Source organism: Oncorhynchus mykiss, chromosome 8 (assembly GCF_057628025.1).
Source record: "Oncorhynchus mykiss isolate SJ-2025 chromosome 8, ASM5762802v1, whole genome shotgun sequence".
Classification (NCBI taxonomy): domain Eukaryota; kingdom Metazoa; phylum Chordata; class Actinopteri; order Salmoniformes; family Salmonidae; genus Oncorhynchus; species Oncorhynchus mykiss.
In genome coordinates this window covers 83,970,001-83,982,500 of record NC_143029.1, presented here as the reverse complement: position 1 = coordinate 83,982,500, position 12,500 = coordinate 83,970,001, and the positions used below count along the sequence as shown (strand labels likewise).

The 12,500-nt window shown below is 46.3% G+C and overlaps 1 protein-coding gene across 3 annotated transcripts in view; it reads right to left on the bottom strand.

The window, feature by feature from the left end:
• The window catches only part of LOC110511052 (cell adhesion molecule 3), a 111,013-nt gene that overhangs the window by 820 nt on the left and 97,693 nt on the right, over positions 1–12,500 (bottom strand). For 2 of the 3 annotated variants that reach the window (XM_036986490.2, XM_036986488.2), the window contains 3 exons: positions 8,243–8,263; positions 1,423–1,548; positions 1–616 (listed from right to left, as the gene is read on the bottom strand). The exon at positions 1–616 is cut by the window's left edge. In XM_036986490.2, the coding sequence (XP_036842385.1) occupies positions 498–616; positions 1,423–1,548; positions 8,243–8,263 (266 nt within the window). In that variant the 3' untranslated portion in view covers positions 1–497. The remainder of the gene's footprint in view (positions 617–1,422; positions 1,549–8,242; positions 8,264–12,500) is intronic. The other variant, XM_036986491.2, reaches the window with a different exon arrangement.

Genomic DNA, 12,500 nt, shown 5'->3' with positions numbered 1-12,500 from the left:
ATGCCTTACCATGATCCGGTTATATGTACATGTGTCTGTTTGTCTGTTCATGTGTGTGTGTGTGCCGGTGACGAGTGATGTGTATGTGGGTGTGTCAGCGACACGTGGCGTAGTGTGTATGTGTCTGTTTGTGTTATTGTGTGTGTGCCGGTGACGAGTGATGTGTATGTGTGTCAGTGTGTCAGTGGACATGCAGAAGTCATATATGGATAGGTACATGTATGTAAGTGCAAAAATCTCACTTCCCTGTTTTTTCAGGACAAGCTTTTCAGTTTTTCCTGTCAGTCTCACTTCTTCTTATTTCCTTCCATTTCTCTGTCTGTCTGTCTGTCTGTCTGTCTGTCGGTCTGTCGGTCTGTCGGTCTGTCGGTCTGTCTGTCTGTCTGTCTGCCCCCTACTCCCCCCCCCCCCCCCCCCCCCCCCCTCTGGCTGATGTGAAGAACGGAAGCTTGTGAAGACAAATGGAAGCGCTAAACTTCCACCTCCCCGACGCCTCCCTAGATGAAGTACTCCTTCTTGTCCTCAGCTCCGGAATGGCCGCCCTCGGCATTGATGATAGCCGTGTCGGCATCGGGAGCGTCGTCGCAGCCCTTGGCCTCGTGGGTAAGATATGTCCCTGTAGACACAGACAGACAGCGGGTCAGAGTGTGTGTGTGATATGTCCCTGTAGACACAGACAGTCGGTAGGTCAGAGGGTGGAACAGGAGAAGACAGTGAAGTGCTGCCTGATGTACAGTTAAAGTCTGAGGTTTACATACACCTGAGCCAAATACTTTTAAACTAAGTTTTTCACAATTGGGATGGTGTTCTTCAGCTTGCAAGCCTCCCCCTTTTTCCTCCAAACATAACGATGGTCATTATGGCCAAACAGTTCTATTTTTGTTTCATCAGACCAGAGGACATTTCTCCAAAAACTAAGATCTTTGTCCCCATGTGCAGTTGCAAACCGTAGTCTGGCATTTGTATGGCTGTTTTGGAGCAGTGGCTTCTTCCTTGCTGAGCGGCCTTTCAGGTTATGTCGATATAGGACTAGTTTTACTGTGGATATAGATACTTTTGTACCTGTTTCCTCCAACATCTTCACAAGGTCCTTTGCTACAGCCGCAAACACATCTGCTAAATGTGTATTCGAAGTGATGTAGGAGTGAGGAAAGAATTGCATACAGGAGGATCCTTGTGATGATAACACTGGGTTGGGAATGGGAGTAGATAGGAAAAGGAGAAATAAGAACTATAGCATGGAATCCAAATGTCTTGTGCTAATATTCCACCTCTTGTTCTCCGTGTCATGTGACGAGGGGTAATGTTAGTCAAAAAGAAAAGTAGAAAAGTGATTTTGATGTTACGGTAGGGGTTACGTGTGTGTGTGTGTGTGTGTGTGTGTGTGTGTGTGTGTGTGTGTGTGTGTGTAAGATATATCACCTTTGTGTCTGATGAGGTATCTGCCCAGTACGATAAGCAGACAAAGCAGGATAAAGACGATGACCGCCACCACTCCTCCAATCACAGCATGGTCCACTCCTGAAGAGGTCGACATGGCAGTGGGGTCTGTAGGTGAGAGAGAGAGGGAGGGGAGAGAGACGGGGGGGGGGGGGTGGAGAGAAAGAGAAACAGAGCGTGATGGAGAGAGATATAAAGAGAGACAGAGAGAGAGATGGAGAGAGAGAAATAGAGAGAGAGAGACATAGAGAGAGAGAGAGAGAGAGAGACAGAGAGACGGAGAGAGAGAGAGAGAGACGGAGAGAGAGACAGAGAGAGAGAGACATAGAGAGAGAGAGAGAGACATAGAGAGAGAGAGAGAGAGAGACAGAGACAGAGAGAGATAGAGACGGAGAGAGAGAGAGAGAGACGGAGAGAGAGACAGAGAGAGAGAGAGACAGAGAGAGAGAGAGAGAGACAGAGAGACAGAGACAGAGAGAGACAGAGAGAGACGGAGAGAGAGAGAGAGAGAGACATAGAGAGAGAGAGAGACAGAGAGACAGAGACAGAGAGAGACAGAGAGAGATGGAGAGAGAGAGAGAGAGAGAGAGACGGAGAGAGACAGAGAGACAGAGACAGAGAGAGACAGAGAGAGACGGAGAGAGAGAGAGAGAGAGAGAGAGACATAGAGAGAGAGAGAGAGACAGAGACAGAGAGAGAGAGAGACGGAGAGAGAGAGAGAGAGAGAGAGACATAGAGAGAGAGAGAGAGAGACAGAGAGACAGAGACAGAGAGAGACAGAGAGAGACGGAGAGAGAGAGAGAGAGAGAGAGAGACATAGAGAGAGAGAGAGACAGAGACAGAGAGAGAGAGAGACGGAGAGAGAGAGAGAGAGAGACATAGAGAGAGAGAGAGAGAGAGACAGAGAGACAGAGACAGAGAGAGACAGAGAGAGACGGAGAGAGAGAGAGAGAGAGAGAGAGAGAGACGGTTAGTCTGAAAGGTGAAACCTTGGGAAACTAAAATCAAAGCCGTGTAAAATAAAATAAGCACTTAATACATCATCAGAATAGAACATGAAAGTATTACGCGAACCCTTTTCTTTCTCGTGTGGGCGAGGTTTAATGTACCCTGCATCCCAAATGGCACCCTATTCCTTGTGTAGCGCACTACTTTTGACCAGCACCCTATGCCACCCTGGTCAAAAGTAGTGCACGTCACAAGGAATAGGGTGCCATTTGGGACACAACCATAATCTACCAGGTTGAGGGCTTAGTGTATAGGGCTGATCCTCAAACTCTACCTCTAGAAGACTATAGCTCACTAAAACAGATCTTTAACTTTGCATGGCTTTGGTTCCAGCACTTTATCAAACCCTCTGTCATGTTGACAGACAGTCAAACACACAGAAGCATCAAGAACAGAGAGTGAGATACAGAAGGAAGAAACAAGAGGATTTGAGTGACACCACTTCATGACGCCTTGGTAATAAACCAATGTTCTTCCCAAATGGCAGCCTATTCACTATGTAGTGCACTACTATTGACCATGGCCCATAGGACTCCCCATCAAGGACATTTGGGAAGCGGCCACAGCCAATCAAGAGCCAGGACAGTACAGTGGAGGAGAAAGGGGTGCCCCAGGCTGGCAGCATCCGTCAGAGAGAAGAGACAGAGAGAGAGAGAGACAGAGAGAGAGAGAGAGAGAGAGAGAGAGGAGAGAGAGAGAGAGAGAGAGAGAGAGAGAGAGAGAGAGAGAGAGAGAGAGAGAGGGTGAGAGAGAAGAGAGAGAGAGAGAGAGAGAGAGAGAGAGAGAGAGAGAGAGAGAGAGGGATGAGAGAGAGAGAGAGAGAGAGAGAGAGAGAGGAAGAGAGAGAGAGAGAGAGAGAGAGAGAGAGAGAGAGGGTGAGAGAGAGAGAGAGAGAGAGAGAGAGAGAGAGAGAGAGAGAGAGAGAGAGAGAGAGAGAGAGAGAGAATAAGCACAGTTCTTGCTGAGGAGGCAGAATTGTGAATTAGTACATTAATCTAGCTGTCAGCACCACCAGGGAAAGGTTCACCGCATCCCACCGCATCCCAAATGGCACCCTATTCCCTACATAGTGCACTACTTTTGACCAGGGCCTATAGGGAAACCCATAGGGTTCTAGTCCAAATTAGAGCACTATGTAGGGAATAGGGTGCCATTTAACAAGCAGGAAGGAACCAAGACAGCAACACCTGAGCCTTGCACACTGTGTTAGAGGCTCACACCACTTAAAGGTGCATGTTTATAGGGGGTACTATAGGTGTGAGAGTGCTTATATTTGTTCTATTTCACACATGTATAAGTGTGTATTAATATGCATGAGTGAATTGGAAATTTCCCCTTGAGACACCGTCGGAGAGCGGGGTCACAGTCAGGGTCAGACATTATCAACAGTGACCCTGCAGAAATTAAGATTAAGTTTCTTGCTCAAGGGCACATCAACAGATTTTTCGGTTACTGGCCCAACAATCTAATTGCTAGGCTACCTGACGTCTCTCTCTCTCTGTGTGTGTGTGTGTGTGTGTGTGTGTGTGTGTGTGTGTGTGTGTGTGTGTGTGTGTGTGTGTGTGTGTGTGTGTGTGTGTGTGTGTGTGTGTGTGTGTGTGTGTGTGTGTGTGTGTGTGTGTGTGTGTGTTTGTGTGTGTGTGTGTTTGTGCGTGTGTGTGTGTGTGTGTTTGTGTAGTGGTGTAAAAAGTACCCAATTGTCATACTTGAGTAAAGATACCTTAATAGAAAATGACTCAAGTAAAAGTGAAAGTCACCTAGTAAAATACTACTGGGGTAAAAGTCTAAAAGTGTTTGGTTTTATATCAAAAGGTTTTATATCAAAAGAAAAAATATAAATAATTTCACATTCCTTATATTAAGCAAACCAGACGGCACCATTTTTAAAATTGTTTTTATTTACGGATAGACAGGGGCATGATACAAAACTCAGATATAACTTACAAACAAAGTATGTGTTTAGTGAGTCCGCCAGTTCAGAGGCAGTAGGGATGACCAGGGATGTTCTCTTGATAAGTGTGAATTAGACCATGTTCCTGTCCTGCTAAGCATTCCAAATGTAACAAATACTTTTGGGTGTCAGGTAAAATGCATGGAGTAAAAAGTACATTATTTTCTTTAGGAATATAGTGAAGTAAATCTTGTAAAACTATAAATAATATAAGTAAAAATACTTGAAAGTACTAATTTGGGATATTTTTACTGAAGTACTTTACACCACTGTGTGTGTGTGTGTGTGTGTGTGTGTGTGTGTGTGTGTGTGTGTGTGTGTGTGTGTGTGTGTGTGTGTGTGTGTGTGTGTGTGAGAGAGAGAGAGAGAGAGAGGGCAGGTCAGAGAAAGTAAGAACAATGTATTTGTGAGGGAGAGACTGTAGAGTATGAAAGCATGCATTACAGTTCAGTTCACACTGTCCCCAGGCTACTAGTTTCTCTATTTCACAGTTCACACTGTCCCCAGGCTACTAGTTTCTCTATTTCACAGTTCACACTGTCCCCAGGCTACTAGTTTCTCTATTTCACAGTTCACACTGTCCCCAGGCTACTAGTCTCTCTATTTCACAGTTCACACTGTCCCCAGGCTACTAGTTTCTCTATTTCACAGTTCACACTGTCCCCAGGCTATCAGTTTCTCTATTTCACAGTTCACACTGTCCCCAGGCTACTAGTTTCTCTATTTCACAGTTCACACTGTCCCCAGGCTACTAGTTTCTCTATTTCACAGTTCACACTGTCCCCAGGCTACTAGTTTCTCTATTTCACAGTTCACACTGTCCCCAGGCTACTAGTTTCTCTATTTCACAGTTCACACTGTCCCCAGGCTACTAGTTTCTCTATTTCACAGTTCACACTGTCCCCAGGCTACTAGTTTCTCTATTTCACAGTTCACACTGTCCCCAGGCTACCAGTTTCTCCATTTCACAGTTCACACTGTCCCCAAGCTACTAGTTTCTCTATTTCACAGTTCACACTGTCCCCAGGCTACTAGTTTCTCTATTTCACAGTTCACACTGTCCCCAGGCTACCAGTTTCTCTATTTCACAGTTCACACTGTCCCCAGGCTACCAGTTTCTCTATTTCACAGTTCACACTGTCCCCAGGCTACTAGTTTCTCTATTTCACAGTTCACACTGTCCCCAGGCTACTAGTTTCTCTATTTCACAGTTCACACTGTCCCCAGGCTACTAGTTTCTCTATTTCACAGTTCACACTGTCCCCAGGCTACTAGTTTCTCTATTTCACAGTTCACACTGTCCCCAGGCTACTAGTTTCTCTATTTCACAGTTCACACTGTCCCCGGGCTACTAGTTTCTCTATTTCACAGTTCACACTGTCCCCAGGCTACCAGTTTCTCTATTTCACAGTTCACACTGTCCCCAAGCTACTAGTTTCTCTATTTCACAGTTCACACTGTCCCCAGGCTACTAGTTTCTCTATTTCACAGTTCACACTGTCCCCAGGCTACCAGTTTCTCTATTTCACAGTTCACACTGTCCCCAGGCTACCAGTTTCTCTATTTCACAGTTCACACTGTCCCCAGGCTACTAGTTTCTCTATTTCACAGTTTACACTGTCCCCAGGCTACCAGTTTCTCTATTTCACAGTTCACACTGTCCCCAGGCTACTAGTTTCTCTATTTCACAGTTCACACTGTCCCCAGGCTACTAGTTTCTCTATTTCACAGTTCACACTGTCCCCAGGCTACTAGTTTCTCTATTTCACAGTTCACACTGTCCCCAGGCAACTAGTGTCTCTATTTCACAGTTCACACTGTCCCCAGGCTACTAGTTTCTCTATTTCACAGTTCACACTGTCCCCAGGCTACTAGTTTCTCTATTTCACAGTTCACACTGTCCCCAGGCTACCAGTTTCTCTAATCCACAGTTCACACTGTCCCCAGGCTACCAGTTTCTCTATTTCACAGTTCACACTGTCCCCAGGCTACTAGTTTCTCTATTTCACAGTTCACACTGTCCCCAGGCTACCAGTTTCTCTATTTCACAGTTCACACTGTCCCCAGGCTACTAGTTTCTCTATTTCACAGTTCACACTGTCCCCAGGCTACTAGTTTATCTATTTCACAGTTCACACTGTCCCCAGGCTACCAGTTTCTCTATTTCACAGTTCACACTGTCCCCAGGCTACCAGTTTCTCTATTTCACAGTTCACACTGTCCCCAGGCTACCAGTTTCTCTATTTCACAGTTCACACTGTCCCCAGGCTACTAGTTTCTCTATTTCACAGTTCACACTGTCCCCAGGCTACTAGTTTCTCTATTTCACAGTTCACACTGTCCCCAGGCTACTAGTTTCTCTATTTCACAGTTCACACTGTCCCCAGGCTACTAGTTTCTCTATTTCACAGTTCACACTGTCCCCAGGCTACCAGTTTCTCTATTTCACAGTTCACACTGTCCCCAAGCTACTAGTTTCTCTATTTCACAGTTCACACTGTCCCCAGGCTACTAGTTTCTCTATTTCACAGTTCACACTGTCCCCAGGCTACCAGTTTCTCTATTTCACAGTTCACACTGTCCCCAGGCTACCAGTTTCTCTATTTCACAGTTCACACTGTCCCCAGGCTACTAGTTTCTCTATTTCACAGTTCACACTGTCCCCAGGCTACCAGTTTCTCTATTTCAGAGTTCACACTGTCCCCAGGCTACTAGTTTCTCTATTTCACAGTTCACACTGTCCCCAGGCTACTAGTTTCTCTATTTCACCGTTCACACTGTCCCCAGGCTACTAGTTTCTCTATTTCACAGTTCACACTGTCCCCAGGCTACTAGTTTCTCTATTTCACAGTTCACACTGTCCCCAGGCTACTAGTTTCTCTATTTCACAGTTCACACTGTCCCCAGGCTACTAGTTTCTCTATTTCACAGTTCACACTGTCCCCAGGCTACTAGTTTCTCTATTTCACAGTTCACACTGTCCCCAGGCTACTAGTGTCTCTATTTCACAGTTCACACTGTCCCCAGGCTACTAGTTTCTCTATTTCACAGTTCACACTGTCCCCAGGCTACTAGTTTCTCTATTTCACAGTTCACACTGTCCGCAGGCTACCAGTTTCTCTATTTCACAGTTCACACTGTCCCCAGGCTACCAGTTTCTCTATTTCACAGTTCACACTGTCCCCAGGCTACTTGTTTCTCTATTTCACAGTTCACACTGTCCCCAAGCTACCAGTTTCTATATTTCACAGTTCACACTGTCCCCAGGCTACTAGTTTCTCTATTTCACAGTTCACACTGTCCCCAGGCTACTAGTTTCTCTATTTCACAGTTCACACTGTTCCCAGGCTACTAGTTTCTCTATTTCAGGCAAAGGAAAATGGACAGACAGACAGACAGACAGACTGACTGACTGACAGACAGACAGACAGACTGAAACAGATTGAGACAAACAGACAGACAGATTGAGACAGACAGACAGACAGATTGAGACAGACAGATTGAGACAGACAGTGAGACAGATTGAGACAGACAGACAGACAGATTGAGATAGACAGAGAGACAGATTGAGACAGACAGACAGACAGATTGAGATAGACAGAGAGACAGATTGAGACAGACAGACAGACAGACAGACAGACAGACAGACAGACAGACAGACAGACAGACAGATTGAGATAGACAGAGAGACAGATTTAGACAGACAGACAGACATACATACAGACAGACAGACAGACAGACAGACAGACAGACAGACAGACAGACAGATTGAGATAGACAGAGAGACTGATTGAGACAGACAGACAGGTATACAGACAGACAGGTGTCTCTGAAAAAAAATACCTGCAATGTTGTCTGGACCATCTTCTCAAGAGGATGGATGGATGGATGGATGGATGGATGGACAGACGAGTGTAAGGGAGTCAGAATGAAGGAGTCGACCAAAAAGGAAAGGAAAAAAGAGAAAACATGATACCAGTGAAGAGGACTGGGTGAACATCCCGTGTAATCCTCCTGTCCTATCTGGTGTCCTGTGTGAATTTAACATGTTCATTCTAATTCTCTCTCTCTCTACCTCTCCTCCCAGAGGACATGCGTCCAAGGACCACGCCTCAGGACCTAGGACCATGCCTCAGGACCTAGGACCACGCCTCAGGACTACCTGGCCTGATGACTCCTGTTTCAGATGAACCCTAATTGCTCCTTTAAGTCGCTCTGGATAAGAGTGTCTGCTAAATGGTTGTTGTTGAGAATGAAATGCCCCCTCCAGGGTGAAGTTTCCCCTGGGTAGAGCTCTAGGATCAGCTTACCCTCCCCAAACCTAACCTCAAAGTGAATGCAAAACTGACCCAAGATCAGTGTCTAAATAGCGTTCTACGTGCCCCCAACCGATTGTGTTTTATTTGTTTGTTTATTTGCGTTGTTTGTAACTTATTTTTTACATGATTTTGTGCATAATGTTGCCGCTACCGTCTCTTACGATCAAAATAACTTCTGGACATCAGGACTGCGATTACTCACCGCGAACTGGCAGAATCATTTTAATCTTTAACGAGTCTGACGAGCCCAACGCGAACGACATACTGCTTTTGCCAGGAGCAGGCCCAGATCCCCGTGATTTGCGTGAAGAGGAAGAGGAGAAAAAGGGTCCGGAGGGCGGGCTGCCTTCTGAGAATTCGTAGGCGATCGAATAAACCCTCACTTCCTTCCACTCTGCTAGCAAACGTACAATCTATGGAGAATAAAATAGATGACCTACGCGGAATATTAAACTACCAACAGGACATTACAAACTGGAATGTCTTATGCTTCATGGAGTCGTGGCTGAACGACAACACTATCAACATACAGCTGGTTGCACCGGCAGGCTGGGACATTATCAACATACAGCTAGTTATACCCTGTACCGGCAGGCTGGGACACTATCAACATACCGCTGGTTGTACCGGCAGGCTGGGACACTATCAACATACAGCTGGTTGCACCGGCAGGCTGGGACATTATCAACATACAGCTAGTTATACCCTGTACCGGCAGGCTGGGACACTATCAACATACCGCTGGTTATATACTGTACTGGCAGGCTGGGACACTATCAACATACAGCTGGTTATATACTGTACTGGCAGGCTGGGACACTATCAACATACAGCTGGTTATATGCTGTACCGGCAGGCTGGGACACTATCAACATACCGCTGGTTATATGCTGTACAGGAAGGCTGGGACACTATCAACATACAGCTGGTTATATGCTGTACCGGCAGGCTGGGACACTATCAACATACCGCTGGTTGTACCGGCAGGCTGGCACACTATCAACATACCGCTGGTTGTACCGGCAGGCTGGGACACTATCAACATACAGCTGGTTGCACCGGCAGGATAGAACAGCGGCGTCTGGTAAGACAAGGGCCGGCGGACTATGTATTTTTGTAAATAACAGCTGGTGCACGATATCTAAGGAAGTCTTAAGTTATTGCTCGCCTGAGGTAGAGTATCTCATGATAAGCTTTAGACCACACTATCTACCTTGAGAGATTTCATCTGTATTTTTCGTAGCTGTTTACATACCACCACAGTCAGAGGCTGACACTAAGACAGCATTGAATTCCGCCATAAGAAAACAAGAAAACGTTCACCCAGAGGCGGCGCTCCAAGTAGCTGTACCATCTTTACTCCACACACAGAGATGCATACAAAGCTCTCCCTCTCCCTCCCATTTTGCAAATCTGACCATAATTATATCCTCCTGATTCCTGCTTACAAGCAAAAATGAGAGCAGGAAGCACCAGTGATTAGATCAATAAAAAAGTGGTCAGATGAAGCAGATGCTAAACTACAGGACTGTTTTGCTAGCACAGACATGTTCCGGGATTCCTCCAATGGCATTGAGGAGTACACCACATCAGTCATTGGCTTCATCAATAAGTGCATCGATGACGTCATTCTCACAGTGACCGTACGTACATACCCCAATCAGAAGCCATGGATTACAGGCAACATCCGCACTGAGCTAAAGGCTAGAAATGCCGCTTTCAAGGAGTGGGACTCTAACCCGGAAGCTTATAAGAAATCACGCTATGCCCTCCGACGAACCATCAAACAGGCAAAGTATCAATACAGGACTAAGATCGAATTATACACAGGCTCCGATGCTCGTCGGATGTGGCAGGGCTTGCAAACCATTACAGACTATAAAGGGTAGCACAGCCGAGAGCTGCCCAGTGACACGAGCCTACCAGACGAGCTAAATTACTTCTATGCTCTCTTCGAGGCAAATAACACTGAAACATGCATGAGAGCACCAGCTGTTCCGGACGACTGTGTGATCACGCTCTCCGCAGCCAATGTGAGTAAGACCTTTAAACAGGTCAAGATTCACAAGACCGCAGGGCCAGACGGATTGCCAGGGCGTGTACTGCGAGCATGTGCTAACCAACTGGCAAGTGTCTTCACTGACATTTTCAAACTCTCCCTGTCCGAGTCTGTAATACCAACATGTTTAAAATAGATCACCATAGTCCCTGCCCAAGAACACTAAGGTGACCTGCCTAAATGACTACCGTCTGTAGCCATGAAGTGCTTTCAACACCATCATCCCAGAAACCCTAGACCCACTCCAATTTGCCTACCGTCCCAACAGATCCACAGATGATGCAATCTCTATTGCACTCCACACGGCCCTTTCCCACCTGGACAAAAGGAACACCTCAGCTCAGCGTTCAACACCATAGTGCCCTCAAAGCTCATCAATAAGCTAAGGACCCTGTGACTAAACACCTCCCTCTGCACCTGGATCCTGGACTTCCTGATGGGACGCCCCTTAGGTGGTAAGGGTAGGTAACAACACGCTGATCCTAAACACAGGGGCCCCTCAGGGGTGCATGCTCAGCCCCCTCTTGTACAACCTGTTCACTCATGACTGCACGGCCAGGCACAACTCCCACACCATCATTAAGTTTTACAACGACACAACAGTGGTAGGCCTGATCACCGATAACGACGAGACAGCCTATAGGGAGGAGGTCAGAGACCTGTGGTGCCAGGACAATAACCTCTCCCTCAACGTGATCAAGGCAAAGGAGATGATTGTGGATTACAGGAAAAGGAGGACCGAGCACACCCTCATTCTCATCGACGGGGCTGTAGTGGAGCAGGTTGACAGCTTCAAGTTCCTTGGCGTCCACATCACCAACAAACTAACATGGTCCAAACACACCAAGACAGTCGTGAAGAGGGCACGACAAAACCTAGTCCCCCTCAGGAGACTGAAAAGATTTGCATGGGTCCTCAGATCCTCAAAAGGTTCTACAGCTGCACCATCAAGAGCATCTTGACCAGTTGCATCACTGCCTGGTATGGAAACTGCTCAGCCTCCGACCGCAAGGCACTACAGAGGGTAATGCTAGGAGGGTAATGCTAATGTCTAGGTCCAAGAGGCTTCTAAACAGCTTCTACCCTCAAGCCATAAGACTCCTGAACATCTAATCAAATGGCTACCCAGACTATTTGCATTACCCCTGTTGGAGAATAATCAGAATTAGTTGGTAACATAGGTAAGATGTTTTATATTCATCATATGTTTGTAAGTTACTTCTCATCAGAATGTGTTTGTATAATACTGTGGCGGGGTTTGCAGTCATCTGGTCTCTGTCAAGACTAAGTTACGTGGGCCGGAGAGAGGGGAGAGGTCAAGCGTGGATCTCTTGGCTCCACAATGTCTGTGTGCCAATAAATGTGTCTCTGTGATCTTGTCAAGATAGGATGGATTTGATATATGCCTGTTGATATGGAGGATTTGTTTATGGTTCTGAGTTTGAGAAAAGAACATAGTTTAGGAGACAAAGCTGAACGATAAATTATGCCGATGCTGTCTGGCTATGTGTCTTTGCTATAAAGGATCAGTTCAGTTGCAATGTGTAAGGGACTCTCAGAGAATTCATTGATAGACACTGAATTGATCTGAGAGTCACAGGGTTGTGATAGAGCTCATATAATTAAAGATGGACTTTGTGATAACTAACTCTGACTTGTGTGTGGTTTCCACGACACCCCCCCCCCCCCCCCTTTTACACTGCTGCTACTCTCTGTGTTATCA